General features: G+C 45.9%; 2 protein-coding genes across 2 annotated transcripts; both read left to right on the top strand.

The window, feature by feature from the left end:
- The first annotated feature begins 2,471 nt into the window (after positions 1-2,471).
- LOC143301755 (uncharacterized) lies at positions 2,472-10,485 on the top strand. Its single transcript, XM_076616142.1, has 6 exons — positions 2,472-3,174; positions 4,104-4,227; positions 5,912-6,188; positions 7,825-8,209; positions 9,459-10,383; positions 10,475-10,485. Exons 3-6 carry the CDS (start codon positions 6,124-6,126, stop codon positions 10,483-10,485), a joined length of 1,386 nt encoding a protein of 461 aa, XP_076472257.1. The 5' UTR covers positions 2,472-3,174; positions 4,104-4,227; positions 5,912-6,123.
- Positions 10,486-10,493: 8 nt separating this feature from the next.
- On the top strand, positions 10,494-14,840 carry LOC143302126 (G-protein coupled receptor GRL101-like). Its single transcript, XM_076616673.1, has 3 exons — positions 10,494-11,133; positions 13,199-13,678; positions 14,765-14,840. Exons 1-2 carry the CDS (start codon positions 10,502-10,504, stop codon positions 13,668-13,670), a joined length of 1,104 nt encoding a protein of 367 aa, XP_076472788.1. The 5' UTR covers positions 10,494-10,501; the 3' UTR covers positions 13,671-13,678; positions 14,765-14,840.
- Positions 14,841-20,177: the final 5,337 nt, after the last annotated feature.

Here is a 20,177-nt window from a genome sequence, read left to right as displayed (position 1 = left end):
AGACAAAAGCTTACAGGTCAGGATGTCAGTGAAGGGCTGTCACCTCACAGAGATAAGACAGAAGCTTACAGGTCAGGATGTCAGTGAAGGGCTGTCACCTCACAGAGATAAGACAGAAGCTTACAGGTCAGAATGTCAGTGAAGGGCTGTCACCTCACTGAAATAAGACAGAAGCTTACAGGTCAAGATGTCAGTGAAGGGCTGTCACCTCACTGAGGTAAGACAGAAGCTTACAGGTCAGAATGTCAGTGAAGGGCTGTCACTTCACTGAAATAAGACAGAAGCTTACAGGTCAAGATGTCAGTGAAGGGCTGTCACCTCACTGAGGTAAGACAGAAGCTTACAGGTCAGGATGTCAGTGAAGGGGCTGTCACCTCACTGAGGTAAGACAGAAGCTTACAGATCAGGATGTCAGTCACCATTCTGTATTTGGACTCCCCATCTTGGGATTGCTTTACGTTTGTTCAACAAAACCAGTGACACCATCGACAAGTGCACAAAAATAGTGACTGCACCTGAAATCTGAAATTCAGGCCACATTGATCTCGTTTCACCTGAAATTCTGGCCATACTGATCTCGTTTCACCTGAAATTGAGCAGTCAAGGTGGAAAGATGAGTATTTCACAAAATGGATACTGAAGATCAGAGCAGTGCATTGAGTCTATGTGTAGGTACGGCATCTGCTACCCCCCAAACAATTCCCCCTCCACTAAACAAAAATCTAAAGCAGACGAGGTGCGGGTTACATGGATCAGCCTGCATGCTCCGAAGCCTCCTTGAATCTGAAACTGAAACTGGGGCCATTTTTACTTCACCAGACCCAGTGTTTCAAAGCCTGCGTCCTTTTGTGCAGGAATGTGCGCATTTTGATGCGTGAAATTTTCGATTTTGAGGTGTGCGTTTGCGTGTCCCTTTGCGCACTGTGTTCGCGACTTTACTCACCCCCCATAATCCGAAAAAAAGGGTCAATATTGATTGAAATCGTTATTCTCTGTCTCTGTCTCTCTCTCCCTATGTGTCCATGAATTCTGAGTTTCTCTCTCTCTCTCTCTCTCTCTCTCTCTCTCTCTCTATCTCTGTGTGAGAGAGAGAGAGAGAGAGAGTGAGTGACTCTGACTCTGACTCTTTATTTGTCGTAAGACCCATCAAAGGAATTATGGATATTACGACTAAACACAACAAATAGAAGCAAATAGGCTGTGAGTATTTATATGTTTGTGTTGGTTTTTGCACAAGAAATCAGTTATCAACTGTGACCCTTATAACATTAATGCACGAAAAAAACAACAAAGAAACAAACAAACAAAATTAACAACATCAACAAACAAGAGAGGCAAGGCCTTCAAGACTCACTTGTGATACACTTAAAAAAATCCAAGCTTTTTATGTATTGAGTATAATTTCAAAATGTAATGTTTTAAGATGAGAAAGATCAGTTTAAAGCAAATAAACTCCCCTAGCATTACAGAGTAATTTCCCTTTTTTACTATCTGCACCAAAACGTTTGCAAAATAAATAAAACTTCCATGCTTAGCAAAAGAAGTTCCTGTTTGAACAAAAAATGATAATAATGACTGCTCTAGCTGTTGGGTCAGAATATCAGATCAAAGTGCCAAGTTTAGAGAATACAAAAAATATAAATATAACAGTAAATGCAGTTTGCATATAATTAGGCTTCATTGTTTATTTTTTTGTGCCCATCCCAGAGGCGCAATATTGTTTTAAACAAGATGACTGGAAAGAACTGAATTTTTCCTATTTTTATGCCAAATTTGGTGTCAACTGACAAAGTAGTTGCAGAGAAAATGTCAATGTTAAAGTTTACCACGGACACACACACACACACACACACACACACCCACACAGACAACCGAACACCGGGTTAAAACATAGACTCACTTTGTTTACACAAGTGAGTCAAAAACAACAACACAAGCCACAAACAAAAACAAACATGATACGCTGAACACCTTAATTAAAAAATCATGGACCGGTACTTTCTTTTCTCTTTGAAGTCGTATTGCAACAATCTGTTCAAAATCTTTCTTCCGAGGAGTCCGGTTAAAACCCTTTTCTTTGCGTTTTCTACGTCATTATCGCGCAGCACGTCAATGAGATCACATGAGTCATTCAATCACTTGTGCAAACATTCGTTGTACTTTCAGCATCAGTGATCAGGAGATTGTTCGCTTGTGTAGTGCAGCCATTTCTGGCAAAACTGAGCTTATTCTAAAGGATAAGCTTCAACAGATAGCATGGCATCAAAGAGATTGGCAGCAAAATCAGTAACTTTTTTTTTTTAATTTCAATTTTTATTGTTTTTAAGCAGATTTTGCGGATCTATCATATAGTTAACAACGGAATAGTAATTAGTGGTGTTTGTTTGTTGGAATTAGTTATTGCTAATTGTTGAACTGATGGATTGTCTCTCTGACCACAGGGTATCTTCAGTCCCCGAAATGGGGAAATGGGGAAAACTACCCACCGGCATTGGACGTCTGGGAAAGAGTGGAGGTACCCAAGGGAAAAGTTGTTCGCATTGCCGTTCAGCATCTGAACCTACTTAAACACACCACCACCACCACAACCATCACCAACAACAAAATCTGCAACTCTGTCAGTGACGACACGTTGGCAGTCTTTGTGGTCGACGAATCCGACTCTAAAAGTCTCCTTTGGGATATTTGCGGAAGTGAGAGGCCACTTCCTGTCGTAACGGCTGCTCGCGCAATAGACTTCCACTTCAGCACGAAGAAGAAGACTTACAATTCAGGAGCATACGCAGTGGGTTTTAAATTATGGCTGACGTTTTTCGACGCAGAGAAGGGAGCATCAGGAAAAGAATTGCCAGAAAGACAACTTCCCCCAAACTGGCCTTGGCCTGATTTTAAAAGCCCGGAAAAAACACGAGAGGGCAACTGCAAAGGGGACGGGTTGGTTTGGTACAGCGGTGTATGCTTTAAAATCCTCAGCCCCGAGAAAAAACGTCACAAGAAAAGCTGGGCAATGGCGGACTGTTGGTGTCGCAAAGGGAACGCTACTCTTCCTGCCCTGAAAACACCACGAGAGTGGCAGGCCTTGATTGATTTCGTGAACAGCAGTGAGTTCCAAGGAGCCGGTGCCTTTTCGCTGTTGTACGTTGGACTTCAGTTTGGGAAATTCAGTGCTCCAGGGTGAGTTGCATTGTAGTGCATTACTTTTTCTGTTGTCACAACAGATTTCTCTGTGTGGAATTCTGGCTGCTTTCCCAGTGGAGAGCGTGTCACCATAGTGCAGTGCCATGCCCTTTTTTTCCTGCATGCAAGTGTATTACTTCACTATCAAATGCAACTCTTCTGCTGAATTTTACAAGGACAACCCTTTTGTTGTCGTGGGTTTTTTACGAGTGCAAGGTGCATCATCCGAATGACTACGTTGGCACATCTCCATCTGCGATGGTGTTCCACACGGTGTAGGCATCTATTCACGAAAGCCTTAGTTTGTTGGTGTGTGTCTTGGGTTTGTTTGTTTGTTTTGTTTTGAATGGGCTAAGAGGGTGGCAAAAAAGGTGCAAGGCAGGATCCTGAAACCACAGAATTACACTTCCCTGTATCTGTAAAAGAGGGCTACTGGTTACTCGAGCAAACATCGTGCAGTAAGGTTAGGTGAAAATAACAGTAAAATGGCAAAGTTCCAACGACATTCGCTGACTGGAAACTGTCAAATACGTTCTGTAATACAATCAGATGAAGGTAGATTCATGCATTATCCAACAGGATAAAGGTGAACTCATTTGTATCGAGATTCAACAAAGAAGCAAGTGCATATTAATTGAAGAATCTATTTCAGTCCAGTAAACACATAATATCGGAGAGCCACACCCAGAGTTTTAAAGTATTTTTTACCTAACCTTTGGAAGAGTCACTTGCACATAAAAATTTCTCTCTCTCTCTGTGGTTACATCTCTCTCTCTCTCTCTCTCTCTCTCTATTGATATGTATCTTTTCTCTCTTTGTGTGTGTGTGTTTGCGTGTGTATGTGCATGCATGCGTGCGTGCATGTGTGTGTGTGTGTGTGTGTATGCGCGCACGTGCGTGTGTGCGTGCATGTGTCTGTGTATGAGGTATGACCGGGTACCTCTGTACGAGGGACTGGGTCAGTGGACTGATGGCACAGTGGCGTTCTTCCTGAGAGATGTTCGTCTGACCGCCCCCACTTCCACTCCTGTGTGTACCGCTTTCACTGCGGTAAGTGGAGGAATGTGTAGTGTGTGTGTGTGTGTGTGTGTGTGTGTGTGTGTGTGATGTGTTTTGTGTCTTTTTCCTGTGATTATTCATATCTGCAATTTGTAGTGCTGTATTGGTGTATATGTAGATTTTGTTTTTCCACATCTATGTCCTCACGTGCTCTTGTGTGGTATAATGCACTATTGTATGTGTATTCACTCATGTGAGACGCTTAGAGCCCATTCTATGGGGTGTTTGCACCATATAAGTACAATATATTAATATCATTATTATCATTATCATTATCATTGGTTTCATGTCCCATCACACATACTACTGATTGTCTACAGACATTCTTGTTGAAGTATAAATCTTCACATTGTCTACAGACATTCTTGTTGAAGTATAAGTCTTCACATTGTCTACAGACATTCTTGTTGAAGTATAAGTCTTCACATTGTCTACAGACATTCTTGATGAAGTATAAATCTTCACATTTTAAATGTCATCATTTTAGAAGTTAGGAGAGGAGTGCGTGAATAAGTGAGAGAGTGAGTGAATGTGTGTATGTGTGTGTGTCTTTGTATTTGTGTTTGTGTGTGTATGTATGCGTGCGTGCATCTGTGTTTGAGTCTGTGTGCGAATGCGCGCGCGCGCGTGTGTACGTGTACGTGTGTATGTATGTATGTGTCTCTCTGTGTGTGGGGTGGGGGTGGGGTGGGGGGTGGAAATGTGGATATGTATCTTTTTTCTTGTTTTCACGTTTGTGTATGTGTGTGTTTGTGTGTCACGTACGCACTCACACACACACACACACACACACACACACACACACACACACACACACACACACACACCTGCTGACAAACCCGAAGCGATTCTTTTGCCAGTGTCTTCGTTATCGACCACCTTCCAACCACCCCGCGACACAGAGACAGAGAGCGTAGAGTCAGGGGGAAAACTTGATACCAACGGGACTATATCATGGACTCAGGCACTAGGAAAAACGATACACGAATGAAAGACGATATACATAATGAAGGTAATAACGAGAGAAGAAAAATGCTAGAAAGCAGGACAAGTGGAAATTAAAGAAAGGAAATAAGTAGAAGACGAAGACATGGAAGGCATAGTAATTGTCAGTGGAAAACTTTATATCTACTTGTTTAAATCATGGGTCATCAAAGACGGTGCGAAAAACGATACCAAGACAGAAGGGAAGGAAAGAGGAGAGAAAATGCAAGGAAGAAGAAGACGAAGATGATGAGGAGGATGAAGATGAGGTTGCTAATGTTTATGATTATGAAGAGGAGAAGCAAGGCAAATGTAAACGTATCAATGTGTTGATACTTGCTGTAGGTTTATAACTAGTTCCAGTAGTTATTGTCACTGCTGCTACTGTTTCTCCTTCAATTGTTGTTGTTGCTGCTGCTGTTGCTACTACTGTCGCTTCTACTGTTGCTGCTCAATATCATTAATACCACTTCTGCTGTAGCAGCTGCTGCTACAACAACAACAACAACTACTACAACAACTACCACCACCACCACACCGTAAGAGTCTGTCCCCACGCTCTGCTACATTCTTGAAACTGAAACTGAACTGAAACTGTAAGAGTTGAGTTCGACGACATTTTTACCATATTGTCATATTGTTCAGGGCTTGGGTTGTGAAATACAGCGTTCCATATTTCTCCTGATAACAGATTAACCCAGCAGAACTGATCAGCGTCGGTTGCAATGAAGTCCACACCACCCGTGTCGTTTGCCAAGTTCACCACGGGAACGACCGCGGCTCTAAGACTGCCAACATGGCTTCCGAGGAGACGGTGCCCACCGTAACTGACCCCCCATCCTACCCTGTGGAGGAGACAAAAAGGCCCTGGAGAAAAATCTTTCCCGGCTGGTGAAGTGTCCGATGGAGGAGGGGGGACATTTTGTGCATGCGGATTCTGTCTGTGATCTGGACTGTTTCGGAACAAAGTGAGTTTCTGACTTTTCTTCTTCTTCTTCTCCTCCATCTTCTTCTTTTTCTTCCTTGGCTCCTTCTTCTCGTTGGTATATAGTTTGTTCAATTACAAGGTGATAATAGGCACTTACGCATTATTCGATTTCAGTATGCGCTCACTGGCATACACACAAACACACCAGCACACACATACACAAAATACGCACGCACGCACATGATGCCAGAGCGCCCAAAGACAGCTATTAGTCCGGGCTTTTCCCAGGTAGGCAGTGTGTTGTACAAATGACTCCGTGTTCGTAAAGGGCATAGAGCTTTGTACCTGACAGATGATACGCACTGTATACGTGTCCATATCATCATCATCTTCTGGTGTGTGGCCACAAGGCGAACTTGATAGTTCTCTGTAGACTGCTGACGACAGACTAAGCCGGGTAGGGACCGTGTCTGGAAGGACTCGGAAAGTGGGAGGAATGCCACTGAAACGATGCAGATGACAGCGCAGGAAACTGAAAAAAGGCACTGAAGTTATTCGGAAGACAGGGCAGGAAACTGAAAAAAGCCACTGAAATGATGCAGAGGATAGGGCAGGAAACTGAAAAAAGCCACTGAAGTTATTCAGAGGATAGGGCAGGAAACTGAAAAAAGCCACTGAAAGGATGCAGAGGATAGGGCAGGAAACTGAAAAAAGCCACTGAAACGATGCAGATGACAGCGCAGGAAACTGAAAAAACCCACTGAAATGATGCAGAGGATAGGGCAGGAAACTGAAAAAAGGCACTGAAGTTATTCGGAAGACAGGGCAGGAAACTGAAAAAAGCCACTGAAGTTATTCAGAGGATAGGGCAGGAAACTGAAAAAAGCCACTGAAAGGATGCAGATGATAAGACAGGAAAAAAAAAAGCCATTGAAACGAGGCAGATGATTGGGCAAAAAATAACAACAAATTGACAAACAACAGAAACAGAAAATCAGAAACGGTGCAGATGACAGGCCAGCCGCCCACCCCACCCCAAGAAAAGCCTCTGAAACGATGCAGATGATAGGGCAGGGGGGAAACCCCACAAAATACTTAAACGATGCAGATTATAGGAAAAAACAAACGAACAAAAAATAACAACCCTGAAATGATGGAGATGACAGGGTAGCCCCACCCCCACCCCCCAAACCCCCATCCACTCCCCTACCAAAAACAAAACAAACAAAAAAACGCCTCTGAAACGATACAAATGATAGGGCAGAAAAACAACCACGCTTAAACGGTGCAGATTATATTGCAAAAACATAAACAAAACAAAACAAACGAACAAACAAAAAAACCACAACAATCCTAAAACGTTGCTGATGACAGGGCAGCCCCCAACCCCCCACGCAGCCCCGCCCCCCCCCCCCCCCCAAAAAAAAAGCCTCTGACACAATGCAGATGATAGGGTGGGAAACCCCCACCCCCACCCCACCCCCCAAAAAACACCTCTGAAACAGTGCAGATGATAGGGTGGGAACACCCCCCTCCCACTCCCCCACTCCCCCCGAAAAAAGCCCCTGAAACAGCGCAGATGATTGGGTGGGAACCCCCCCCCCCCCACTCCCCCCCCCCCCCCCCCCCGCCCCACAAGAAAAAAAAATCCAAGGTTTTCCCCATTCCCATTTCAGGCTGTTCCACCCACACCACGGACAAGAAAAACCCGGCAGCCGTGAGAAGCAGCAGCGGGCCAGTGACTGGCAAGACGTGTTCCGAGACCCACTGCCCTCCTGGGAGGAGTGCCCATGGCCTTTAACCCCTCCCTCCTCCTCCTCCTCCGCCTCTTCTTCCCCACCACCGCCACTGCGACCACCGCCGTATTTCACGTGCGACACGGGCACACAGCGCGTGCCCTTCGCCAGTGTGTGTGACCGGCGCCAGAACTGTGGTGACGGTAGTGACGAGCTGTTCTGTTGGTTCCCTGCTGGTGGTGGGAGTGTGTGGGTGGAGGAGGAGGAGGAATGTCCTGGGGCGAGGGTGGAGCAGGTGTTCTTCAGCTGTGACAGTGGATCAACGGTGAGGGCCCGTGTGTGTGTGTGGGTGGTGTGGGAGTGGGAGGGTGTTTGGGGTTGGGGGTAAAGAGAGAGAGAGAGAGAGAGAGAGGGTGGGGGAGTGTTTTTGTGTATACATATATGTGTGTGTGTGTGTGTATTGAGAGAGAGAGAGCGTGTTTGGGTTAGGAAGACAGCGTGTTTGTGAGAGACAGAGAGAGGAAGAGTGAAGGAGAGACAGAGAGTGTGTGAGAGAGATAGAGTGTGTGTTAGAGTGTGCGTAATAGAGAAAGAGATTATGTTTAGAGAGAGAGAGACAGTGTGTGTGAGAGAGAAAGAGAGAGATCATGTAAGAGGGGGGTGGTGGGGGGTTAGGGGATGGGTGGGGATGGGGGGTAGGAGTCGCGATGGAACAGACGACAGCTTCACGCTCGTGACAACAGATAGATTAGTAGCAGTAGTCTGTTGTTGTCCTGGTGTGTGTGTGTGTGTGTGTGTGTGTGGCCGTGCGTACGTGCGCGTGTGTGTGTTTGCTTGTGTATGTGTGTGCGCGCACTTGTGTGCGCGCGTGTGTGATCGTGTCTGTATGAGTGTGTGTATGTATGTGTGTGTGTGTGCGTGTGTGTGTGTGTGTGTGTGTGTGTTCATGAGAGAGAAATGGAGTCTGTGTATGTGAGCCAGTGTGTGTGTGTGTGTGTGTATGTTTGGGGGGCAGGTGCCCCTTTGTCAAGTCAGGACGACAGCTGTTCGCAAATAGAACAGTAGTTACAACCAGATGAATGTCGGTTTTAAGTGATTGATGAATACTTCGTGTGTGTGTGTGTGTGTGTGTGTGTGTGTGTGTGTGATTGATGAATACTTCGTGTGTGTGTGTGTGTGTGTGTGGTTCGTACTGATGTTTGTGTGGTTAAGTGTTGTTGCAAGTGTGGTGGTAAGGTGAGCCATGGTGCGTCTGTCTTTCCGTGCGTGTGTATTGTGTGTGTACGTGTTTCTCTCCCACCCTCCCTCTCTCTCTCTCTCTTTGTATGCGTGTGTGTATATATGTGTGTGTCTGTGTGTGGTTGTAGTCGATGGTGATGTTGGGATGTGCGTATCTGTCTGTATGTATATGTGATGCCGTGAAGTTATTTACGCTCTAAACATAATTCACTTATTTACGTTTCATTCCCCCCCCCCCCCCCCCCCCCCCGTCCCCTTGCCGTATCCCCGCCCTCACCCATGTGCTGGCGCATATCTGCAACACACACACGTCACGTGCACGTTGCAAATCACAGCGATGTATCGACAAAGCAAAACAATGCGATGGACTCCGAGACTGCAGCGACGGCTCAGACGAGTTCCTCCGCTACTGCGGCGGACTGGAGGACCCTCGGCTAGAGTTAGCTCCCCTGCTGAACACTTTGCCCCCACCTGCCCTGGTGGACACCAACCGTCACGGGGGACTGACGCTGAGAGTTCTGGGTGACCCCTACCTCCAGGTCAAGGTCAGGGACGTCAACCCGATGGTGGCAAGGGGTTCTTTGGAGAAGTCGTTCACCTGTCCGGCCGACACCCATTTCAGGTGCTCCCTGTTCTGCATGCCCGTGTACCTGCGCTGCAACGGGGTGCGGGATTGTCCCGGGGGAGGGGACGAAATGGGGTGTGAGAGTTACCAGTGCCCGGGGTATTACCGGTGCACCTCGTTCCCAAAGAAGAGCGGGGGTGGCGTGAGGGTGTGCGTGCACCTGGGTAACGTGTGTGACGGTGTGCGCCACTGCCCGCTCGGAGATGACGAATCCTTCTGTGGTAATTTCACTTGTCCCGACTCCTGCTCATGCCAGTACGGACCTACCACCTTCACCTGCAGTAAAGCCTTCGACGGGAAAGATTACCCAAGTCTCCGCTACCTACATGCAGAGGAATCCGGCATGAAGCTGGAGCACGTGAACGAGAACAGAGCGCTGGTTTACCTGAACCTGGCTTCGTGCAAAATCACCACCTTGCAAGGTTTGAACCACAAGCTGCACAGCTTGCGCACCCTGGACCTGAGCTACAACAAGCTCAAGAAGCTAGAGAGCCACGTGCTGATGAAATTTCCTCACCTGAGGGATCTGTCACTGAGGAGCAATCCCCTGGTGTTCCCCTTTACTGAGAAGCTGGTGAGTCTTCCAGCCCTGGAGCGGCTGGACCTTTCCCAGGCCTGGATGTTCAAGATGGACAGTGATTTCATGTCCACGTTTGACCTCCCCTACCTCACATCCTCAACCTGTCCCACACAGGGCTGGAGTGTGTTACGGATGACGGTTTCCAGCTGCTGGGTAGCTTGCGCATTCTTGACATGAGGGGGTGCCCCATGAGAGACTTCACCGAGGACGTGTTCACTCCGCTGGTGCAGCTGCAACGGATGTTTGCTTCGAACTCGAAGCTCTGCTGCCCTGCCAACCTTCCGGACAATGAAGGGTTCGAGGGGTGTTCCGCGCCTGAAGATCCTTCAACGTCGTGTGATTCCTTGCTGTACTCCAACGCCTACAGAGTCCTGCTCATCGTGTTCGCCTCCCTAGCTCTCGGTGGGAACATGGGTGGTTTTGTGTACCGCATGTTCATCAACAAAGACGAGGAGAGCCACAGCTGTGGGGTGATGGTCACTCACCTGTGCATGTCTGATTTCCTCATGGGTGTGTACCTGGTGGTTATAGGAGTGGCGGACACCCGCTACGGGTCCTCCTACTTCATCTACAGCGATGCATGGGAGAGAAGCGCCGGATGCAAAGCGGCGGGGTTCCTGTCGCTGCTCTCCTGCGAGGCATCGGCGTTCTTCGTCTGCCTGCTGACCATTGACCGCATGGCAGCCTTCCGGTTCCCCAACAGCCGGCTGCACTTCCGGAAGGGGTCTGCTCAGCTGACGTGTTGGATGATCTGGTTCGCTGCTGTCTTCATGGCGGCTGTTCCGCTCATTGAGTCACACTGGAGGTATGCGAATGGCTTGGTTTTTAATAATCATGCATCAGTGTTTTAATCATATTCCAGTCAAAATCATGGTTGTTGATCCTTAGTCTGTGTTTAACTCATTCAACCCTGTTGAAATTTGTTTCGTTAAAATGGTGTGCAGTTCCTACATATGCACGAACCGCAAACAAAGGGAACTAACTTCTACAGTATTTCTGGCTGTGTTCCCACGTGCCACTTTGGAGGAAAAACCGGTCTATTTCAGTATATTGTCTCCCTTTTTCTTCGTCAGTATGGCAGGGGGACCTGCCGAGGCTGTAAACTCCCTAGGGTTGAATGGGTTAATTACTGTATGCTGTTTTATGTCTGTTCTCTTCCTGCGATAGCTTCATGTGTATGATTGTGATTATTGTATGTGAGGTTTAGTCAGCTTAGCATTTAAGCATTTTCAAGTATTTTATGTGTTCATATTGAATGATTTTGATTCATGTATGTTGTTGGTATAACATACAGCATGAATGAATTTATCTTTCTGGAGATAATAGGCATTCTTCTTTCTCTTGTTCTCTTTCTTCAACGTTCGTGCACTGCAAGTCGTACGTATGAGTGGGCTTTTATGTGTATGGTCGTTTTTACCAAGCTATGTTGGCAGCCATACTCCGTTTTTCGGGATGTAAATGCAGGGTATGTTCTTGTTTCCATAACTCACCAAACACTGACACTGATTACAGGATATTTGTCATGAGTATTTGATATTATGCATGCGTGTACATACGAAGGGGGTCCAGGTACAAGCAGGTCTGCACATATGATGAGCTGGGAGATCGGAGCAAATCTCCACCCTTCATTAACCCATCAGGTGCGCCAAAACCAGGAGTCCAACTCAAGAACTTGGGCAGGAATCCAGTGCTCTAACAACTTGGCATTCGTCTATGTCTGTTTATAGTTTGATAGAATATGTCCATTCTTTTACTGTGGTTGTTGCATATGGATGATTATGGTTATTGCATAAGAGGTTTATGACTACTTCATATCGAATGACTGCGATTCTCGTACATCGTTGATGTGGCATGCACAGTGAACAAAGAGGTGCCCTGGCAGTATCAGTCAGGAGTTGGATTTCTGATCCGACAGGGTTCCACAGTGATCAGGGTTCGAGGCCCTGTTTCGGCGTGGTGTTGTTTCCTGAGGAAAGGTATTTAACTCTGATTTTCCTCACTCCACCCACACCCAGGTGTTAACGGGTACCTGGTTTCAGTTGGGGAAGGTTAAAATGGCGCAGTGGCCCTTGCTTTCCTTTACTGAACCATAGAGATTGATATGAATTCACAGCCATGATAGCTGTAAAAGGTGGTGGGACCTTTAACACCATAGAGAATTCTGTTTTAGGTTATGATAGATATTCTGTGAGGTGAGTACTGGGCCCCTCCTTCCTGTGCCGAGCCCAAGATACAGTGGATAGACATTTTCACTGCACAGATGGCTGTACAAAGGCTATGAGACTCTTTACCTTCACTTCTATTGTGTGCAAGTTTTACGGAGAGATGATAAAGTATTCTGTGTTGTGTAGGTTCTACCGAGTTGATAAAGTATTCTGTGTTGTGTAGGTTCTACCAAGTTAATAAAGTATTCTGTGTTGTGTAGGTTCTACAGTATAGGTTCGACAGTATACAGTATTTTGTATTGTGTGGGTTCTATGGTGATAATACAGTATTCTGTATTGTAGGGGTTTTACAGATTCTACGGAGATAATACAATATTCTGTAGGTTCTCCAGAGATAATATAATACTCAGTATTGTTATGTTCTGCAGAGATAATACAGTATTTTTTAGATTCTACGGAGATGATACAGTATTCTGTGGGTTCTACAGAGATAATACAGTGTCCTGTAGGTTCTATGGAGATAATACAGTGTTCTGTAGGTTCTACGGAGATAATACAGTGTCCGGTAGGTTCTACGGAGATAATCAGTAGTGTTCTGTAGGTTCCACAAAGAGAATACAGTATTCCATAGGCTCTACAGAGATGATACAGTATCGTGTATTCTGCAGGTTCTACAGAGATTATATGGTATTCTGTATTTTGCAGGTTCTACGGAGAGACGGGCACCTGCCTCCCCTTACCTACCAACGCCCGGTCTTTCGACGGCAGGGACTACTCTTTCGCGGTGCTCATCATGCTTAACTTCGTCCTCTTCCTCATCATCGCTGTGGGCCAGGCGCTCATCTACTGCTCCGTCAGGGCCAGGCGGCACAAGACCCTGGGCGTCAACAGCGACTACATGTCCCTGGAGCGCTCCATCACCAAGCGGCTGATCGCCATCGCCCTGACCGACTTCCTGTGCTGGTTTCCGGTCTGCCTGGTAGGGTTTATGGCCTCCGGCGGAGGAGCGCGCATGCCCCGCCACATCGACACGGCGCTGAGCGTGGCTGTGCTCCCGCTCAACTCAGCCATCAACCCTTTCATCTACACGTTGGTCATGATCCGGGAGACGCGGCGGCATGGCAACAGCAGGCCGCGCGACTTTCTCGAGTCTGAGACCTCGTTCATGATGACGTGACATGAAGGGTTGGTGGAGGAGGTGTGGGGGGTGGGTGGGGATGGGAGTGGGGGTTCTGATTGTGGCTGGAGGGAGGGGTGAGGGTGTGGGGTAGGGAGTTGGGAGGTGGGTGGGTGGGTGTGGGGGGGTGTTGTATTTGTATTGTATTTGTATCGCTCTTTTCTTGTCACAACAGATTTTTCTGTTTGAAAATTCGGGCTGCTCTCCCCAGGGAGAGTGCGTCGTACACTGACAGTGCCACCCTTTTTTTTTTTTTTTTTTTCATGCGTGCAGTTTTGTTTTCCTATCCAAGTGGATTTTTCTACAGAATTTTGCCAGGGACAACCATTTTGTTGCCGTGTTTTTTTTACGTGCACTAAGTGCATGCTGATCACGGGGCCTCGGTTTATCGTCTCATCCGAATGACTAGCGTCCAGACCACAACTCAAGGTCTAGTGGAGGGTGAGAAAACACTGGCAACTGCCAGTGTGATTTGAACCAGTGTGCTCAGATTCTCTCGCTTCACCTCTAGGCCATCACTCCACTATTATTATTATTGTGTTATGTTGTGTTGCTACTGTTACTATCGGTTCCATGGATGCGCCAGATTCGGTTAGCTGTTGGACTTGTGATCCAGTGTGTAGTCAATAGTGATCGGGGTTCGAGGCCCCCGTTTTCGGCACATCGTTGTGTTGTCCATGGGATCAGAGTCCTGTGGGCTTTTCCAAATACAGTATACTGAGCAACACGCTGGACGCCACGTTCCTCAGTGGCACCAGAAATCTTTTCCCACCCCACTTGTGGCCAATCAGTGGCAGCTTGTGTTTGTGTGTGTGTGAGTGTGTAAGTGTATGCATGTGTCACCGAGGAGAGCTCTATTCACGTGCGTGTATGTGTGTGTGTGTGTGTGTGTGCAGGCCGCTGTGTGTTTTACATGTATTTGCTTATTTGTTTATTTACCAGTGTTAATAATAATAATTGATAAAGTATGCTCATTTATTATCATTATTGTCTTTTTATTTTATTTTCATCTGTTATTATTATTATTATTATTATTATTATTATCTTATCTGTTTCTTTTTTCTAGATATTTACCTCTCTTTTTTCCCCTCAAGGCCTGACTAAGCGCGTTGGGTTACGCTGCATATATGGATTTGTCTGACGGAATGCAGTGACGCCTCCTTGAGCTACTGACACTGATACTGATACTGTCCTTGGGAAAGGTGTTGACTCCGGTGTTGCTCACCCCACCCAGGTGTCAATTCAGGTACGTGCTATCTGATTTCGGTTGGGGAAGGTAAAAGTGGGGCAAGAAGGGGATTGGGCCCCACCCGCTTTCCTGTGAATTTGAATTCACTGCCCTGAAGGGGATCCCCCCCCCAAAACCCCCGACCCCCACACCCCATATACTGTGTTGGCCTCCCTGTCATTGCACTGTCCTGCACCACTGATCGTATTGTATTGTATTACTTTTTGTCTCGGCAGATTTTTATTTGTGAAATTTGGGCTGCCATCCTAGGGGAGATCACTCACGTTGCCACAGTGCAGAACTCACGTTGCCACACTCGCAGTGCAGAACTCATGTTGGTGTTACTGGAGACAACCATTTTTTGTTGTCATGGGTTCTTTTACATTTGCCAAGTGCATGCTGTATAAGGAACCTCGGTTCATTGCCTCTTCCGAATAATGATATGCACAGAACAAACTGTATGATACTGTTCTTTTCTGCACTGTGCTGTGTGCTGTTCAGCCTTTCTGTTGTTGATGCCCCGTCATCTGCAGCATTTCATTTGCATTACTCCAAAGACTCTTATTCTGAATCCTAGAATTTGGGAGGTTTTAGTTTGTTTGTGTGTGTTTTTTTCTTCTTTTTTTTTCTTTTTTTTGTGCTGATGATGAAGAAGGAGGATGACAATGCTGCTGTGGAGGTCCATTTAGGTTCGGGATTTCGTGACAAGGCGCGTCCTTTAGAAATGATAAACAGGCCCGAGAGGTACCGACACTTGCAGCGTTGGTCAGAAAATTTAAGCAACACACCCAGACCAAAGACGCATCCGTGAAGTGGACGGTACTCGACAGTGTGGTCCCAGTCTTCCCATTTAAGCCCATCACTTGCACACTCGGCTATGGGTAGGAGCCAGCCGCGTGCTGAAACCCCTCCCCCCACCTGTGCTGTGATTTGAACCAGCTATCAGTCCACGATGCTGACCACTTTGCCACGGTGGCTGGTGAGAGGTGACTCTGTTGCTTTTGTCTTGTGTGTAAGCCCCCAATAGGAACTTCATGTCCCCTCATAGCCACGACCATCAGGGCAGTGAATTCATACCCACTGTGTCTGAGACTCGGCACAGGAAGGCGGGGCCCACTTCTCTTCTTCCACTGACTTGACCTTTCCCCCGACCCGAGGTCAGGTACCCAAATGCTCCCACCTGGCTGGAAGTGAGGACAAACCAGTGGTCAGGGCCTTTCTCAAAGGACACAACACCATGCTGCAATGCAGTCATGAACCCTATCACTGGTGATCGCTGGATCAAAGTCTGACTCTGCCACTGCGCTTTCCTGGACCTAAATGTGAACTGGTCTAAAAACGACATGAGGGGGTTGGGGGGGGGGGGGGGGGATGTTGCGGTTTCACTTTCAACTGCATATAATGATAGTACATTTTTATGCAGCACTCTCAAAACGTCTCAAAGCGCCTAACAAAAGCACGTCACCCAGACACAAAGCGCCGCTCGCACGCACGCGCGCGCGCGCACACACACACACACACACACACACACACACACACACACACATGCGTGCATGCATGCACACACAAGCATACGTGGCAGAAAGAAAGAAATATTGATCCATAGAACACAGATATGGAATGGGTGCCTTATTTTTTATTTTTTTGTAGAGACTGCTTGAAAAGGGATGTTTTTCGATTCGTTTGAAATGACATTTGAGTGAAGGACTGCCCCTTCCTATCTCTGTGGCTGCCTTCACCTCTACACTCCATCTCGCTCACTATGATCGGCTTCGGATCCACTCTGTTTACGCATACCCAGATTCAAACACTCGACTGTTGGCCGCCGTTCTTTCTCTGTCTCTGGACCTTGCGATTGGAATGAACTTCCTCTTTCGCTTCGTCAAGTCTCCACACTCATCTCTTTCAAGTCTGGCCTTAAAACCCACCTCTTCCAAAAATAGCCTCCCTTGCCTGCCCTTCCTTGTCTTTAGTTTCTACAGTTTTAGAGTTATGCATGCGTCTGAATGACTGGTGCGAAAGCGCTTTGGTTTGTCTCTGCACAAGATTCAGCGCTATATAAATACCATTATTATTATTATGGACTGCGACGGACTGAAGAGGGCAGTGAAGTGCAGGTGTGTGCAGTTGTAGAACTAAAAGCTGTCTCGCCGTGTGAAGGTTCCTCTCTGCTCTGTATTGTTTGGGGACGTGAAGGATTCTATCGTCAGCGGAAGAGCGGAGAGACCTTGAATGAATGTATCAGCTTAAAAGTTCAGAAATAATTATACTGAGGTGCAGCTCCAGCCGCATGTATTACGGTAGTGAATTGCATTGCACTGCGCTTTGTGTCATGTGTTGTCCTCTTGTATTTATCTCTCTTTACAAACAAACTTGAAATAAAATAAAAAGAAAGAAAAAAAGTGATATTGTACAGAATTTTTTTCTCTGACCTCTGATACCATTGAAAGCACAGCGATCAAATGTAAAAAAAAAAAAAAAAAGCAAAAAAAGCGTGTGTGTGTATATATATATATATATATTGTGATTTCCCATTGAGACTGAGACTTCTCATCTCATGCATATTATTGCTGTTGTTACGACCAGAAACTACCACCCTTCCCCCTTCTGGATTATACCCCCAGGGGCATTCTGGGCTCTCCTCTAATAATGCCCAGGGTCATTTATTTGTGGCTGATCAAAATTAACCTACAACCCACCGCCTACTCACCACAAGTTTGAAATTACTGCCTTTGTATGGGTTTGATACCGCTTCACTTCTATTTTGTTCGTGGGCTGCAACTCTTATGTTCAGTCGTTTGCAAACAAGTGGGCTTTTAAATGTATGGCCGTTTTTACTCCAACGTGTAGGCAGCCATACTCCGTTTTCAGGGGTGGGCATGCTGGGTATATGTTCTTGTTTCCATAACTCACTGAACGCTAACGCAGATTACAGGATCTTTAATGTGCGCTTTTAATCTTGTGCTGCGCACACAAACTGTGCCGCTATTGAAAGGGGGTTTGGAATTCTGGGCTCGCCTTCACACCCTCCTCTGTCTCAGTGGAATTGTCTTCCTTGGGAACTCCGTAACTCACCTACTCTGTATTCCTTCAAAAGAAAACTTTTGACCCACCTGTTCAAAGTGGCCTTTCGATGTGATGAAGCAAAGTCCTTTGTCTCCTCCTCCCTCCTCTACATCATCACTCCCTGTTTCCCCCCTCCATTGGAATATTCCTGTGGTGTGTGTGTTTGTGGGTCGGTGTTTGCTGTGTGTGTGTGTCAGTGTGTCTGTGTGCGTGTCTCTGTGTGTATAGGGTTATTTTGTGCCTTTTCCTTGTTATTATTCATATCTGCAATTTGTAGTAGTGAACTGGTGTATATAGATTTTGTTTTTCCACTTCTCTGTCCTCATGTGCTCTTGTGTGATATATAATGCACTAGCACTATTGTATATGTATTGTTTCATGTGAGACGCATAGAGCCCATTACATGGAGGGTTTGCGACATATAAATACTATATAGAGTATTATCATAATTATTATCCTCCTATATCCATTACAACTGAACAGAAGTAAGCAGGTGGGAATTCTGCTTTAATCACCTGTATTTATTGTATGTGGGCCATATTCACCAGAGGGGATCATGTCAAGCTAGCCCATGTCCATTACGAGACAAGAGACGTGTTTCTTTATCGTGCTTGTGGCGGGAGAACGAGTGGCTATAGGGGCATGGAGTACATGCGCAATGAAACGAATACAAGGCGGGGCTGTAAGTAGATTTTACGCTTACCTTGCCGCACAGTTGCTCTGAAGGCTACCTAGCTAGACTCAAAAGAAAACTCTCCACTCTTGCCGTGAGGTAGAAAAAAGAAACGCACCTTCCCAGCGTGTCTGGCGAAGACCTTGCTTTACTAGTGTGTAAGGAACACGCCTAAGGTAGAATCCAACAGGGGGAGGGAAGGGGGGGGTGGCGGTAGGGGAATTCAATTCTGACTAGTTGAAGGTTAACTCCAGAGATCATTCTGTGTTAGTCTTATACCCCAGGGTTGATAAGGGCTAACCAGATTTGACCCCACGGTAAAACACCAACACTGAAATAGACGTCGTTTTTTAACGCACGTGGCACACATGTATGTAACCAGATAGATACAATAATAGAAAGACACTTAAGATAAATAAAATTAACGAATGAATAAATAGTAAGAAAAGACTAGTCTTGACAGACTCTGTATGAAAGTTGGTTGTGTCCGACTGTGACTGTCAGAACAGCAAAGGAGGCAGCTGCTATCCCAACTATCTGGGCTAGAATTTGATTATAGTGGAGATAGAGTGTCTTTCACAGGTTACATCCCCACTCTCTCGGCCAACCAGCCCCCAAGACTGCAGCACTAAGAACCAGTGCAGTCTTGCCTCCTAGTCTGAGAGTCATATTCCTTTGCAAAAGACTATGGTGTAAATGAATTCCCACTGCAAAAACAGCTAGAGAGACATACAGATACACATTCAGACTGATACAGAAATAAAGGCCGAGTCATAGAAAGACATATGCAGATAGATAAGACATTAACATGGATTGATAGACAGAAGACATACAGAGACAGACAAAAACAAAGAGAGAGTATGTGAACCTGTACATATGACCCTGACTGACATATGTTATCAATGTGCACTTTCAATAAAGTTAAAAATTAAAACAACTAACCACCAATTTAGAACTCTGTGTGTGTGTGTGTGTGTGTGTGTGCGTTCACTCTCTCCTATTATATCAGTTTGATTTGATTTTGCACACACACACACACACACACACACACACACAACCATGCACAAATACACACACACATACACACATACACACATAATGTGATTATTTTTTCAACAGTGAAATTTCCTTTATTCTGTTTAAACGAGTGTACTCAGTATTTGTAAACCTTAACAATAATAGAAAAAAAAATTAGTTGATGAGTGACTCAAAACCATATCACAAAACATATATAGAACTGGACGGATGGAATATCATTATAACAGAACATGGTAAAAAATATATATAAAAAAAGGGATAAAGGTCCATAGCCTTTTACGGCTTTTAGGTGAAGTGAATTCATATCCACTGTGTCCAGGGCTTGGCATAGGAAGGCAGTGAATTCATATCCACTGTGTCCAGGGCTTGGCATAGGAAGGTGGGGCCTAGCAATCTCCTTCCAACATTTTAGCTTTCCCCAAACGAAGTATGCTACGCATTCACACCTGGTTGAAGCAAAGAAAGTAGCGTGTCTTCCCAAAGAGACACACACAACACCATG

The sequence above is a fragment of the Babylonia areolata genome, chromosome 28, assembly GCF_041734735.1.
Source record: "Babylonia areolata isolate BAREFJ2019XMU chromosome 28, ASM4173473v1, whole genome shotgun sequence".
NCBI classification, from domain to species: Eukaryota; Metazoa; Mollusca; class Gastropoda; order Neogastropoda; family Buccinidae; genus Babylonia; species Babylonia areolata.
The sequence above is the reverse complement of the archived record's forward strand: the minus strand, read 5'-3'. Positions and strand labels throughout refer to the sequence as shown.

Bases quoted from the DNA above. Each gene is read 5' to 3' on its own strand.
- LOC143301755 (XM_076616142.1), top strand. From the start codon at position 6,124: ATGGAGGAGGGGGGACATTTTGTGCATGCGGATTCTGTCTGTGATCTG. The intron at 6,189-7,824 runs GTGAGTTTCTGA...TTCCCATTTCAG, and splicing joins CTGGACTGTTTCGGAACAAA to GCTGTTCCACCCACACCACG. The intron at 8,210-9,458 runs GTGAGGGCCCGT...TGCAAATCACAG, and splicing joins GCTGTGACAGTGGATCAACG to CGATGTATCGACAAAGCAAA.
- LOC143302126 (XM_076616673.1), top strand. From the start codon at position 10,502: ATGAGGGGGTGCCCCATGAGAGACTTCACCGAGGACGTGTTCACTCCG. The intron at 11,134-13,198 runs GTATGCGAATGG...TGTATTTTGCAG, and splicing joins CTCATTGAGTCACACTGGAG to GTTCTACGGAGAGACGGGCA.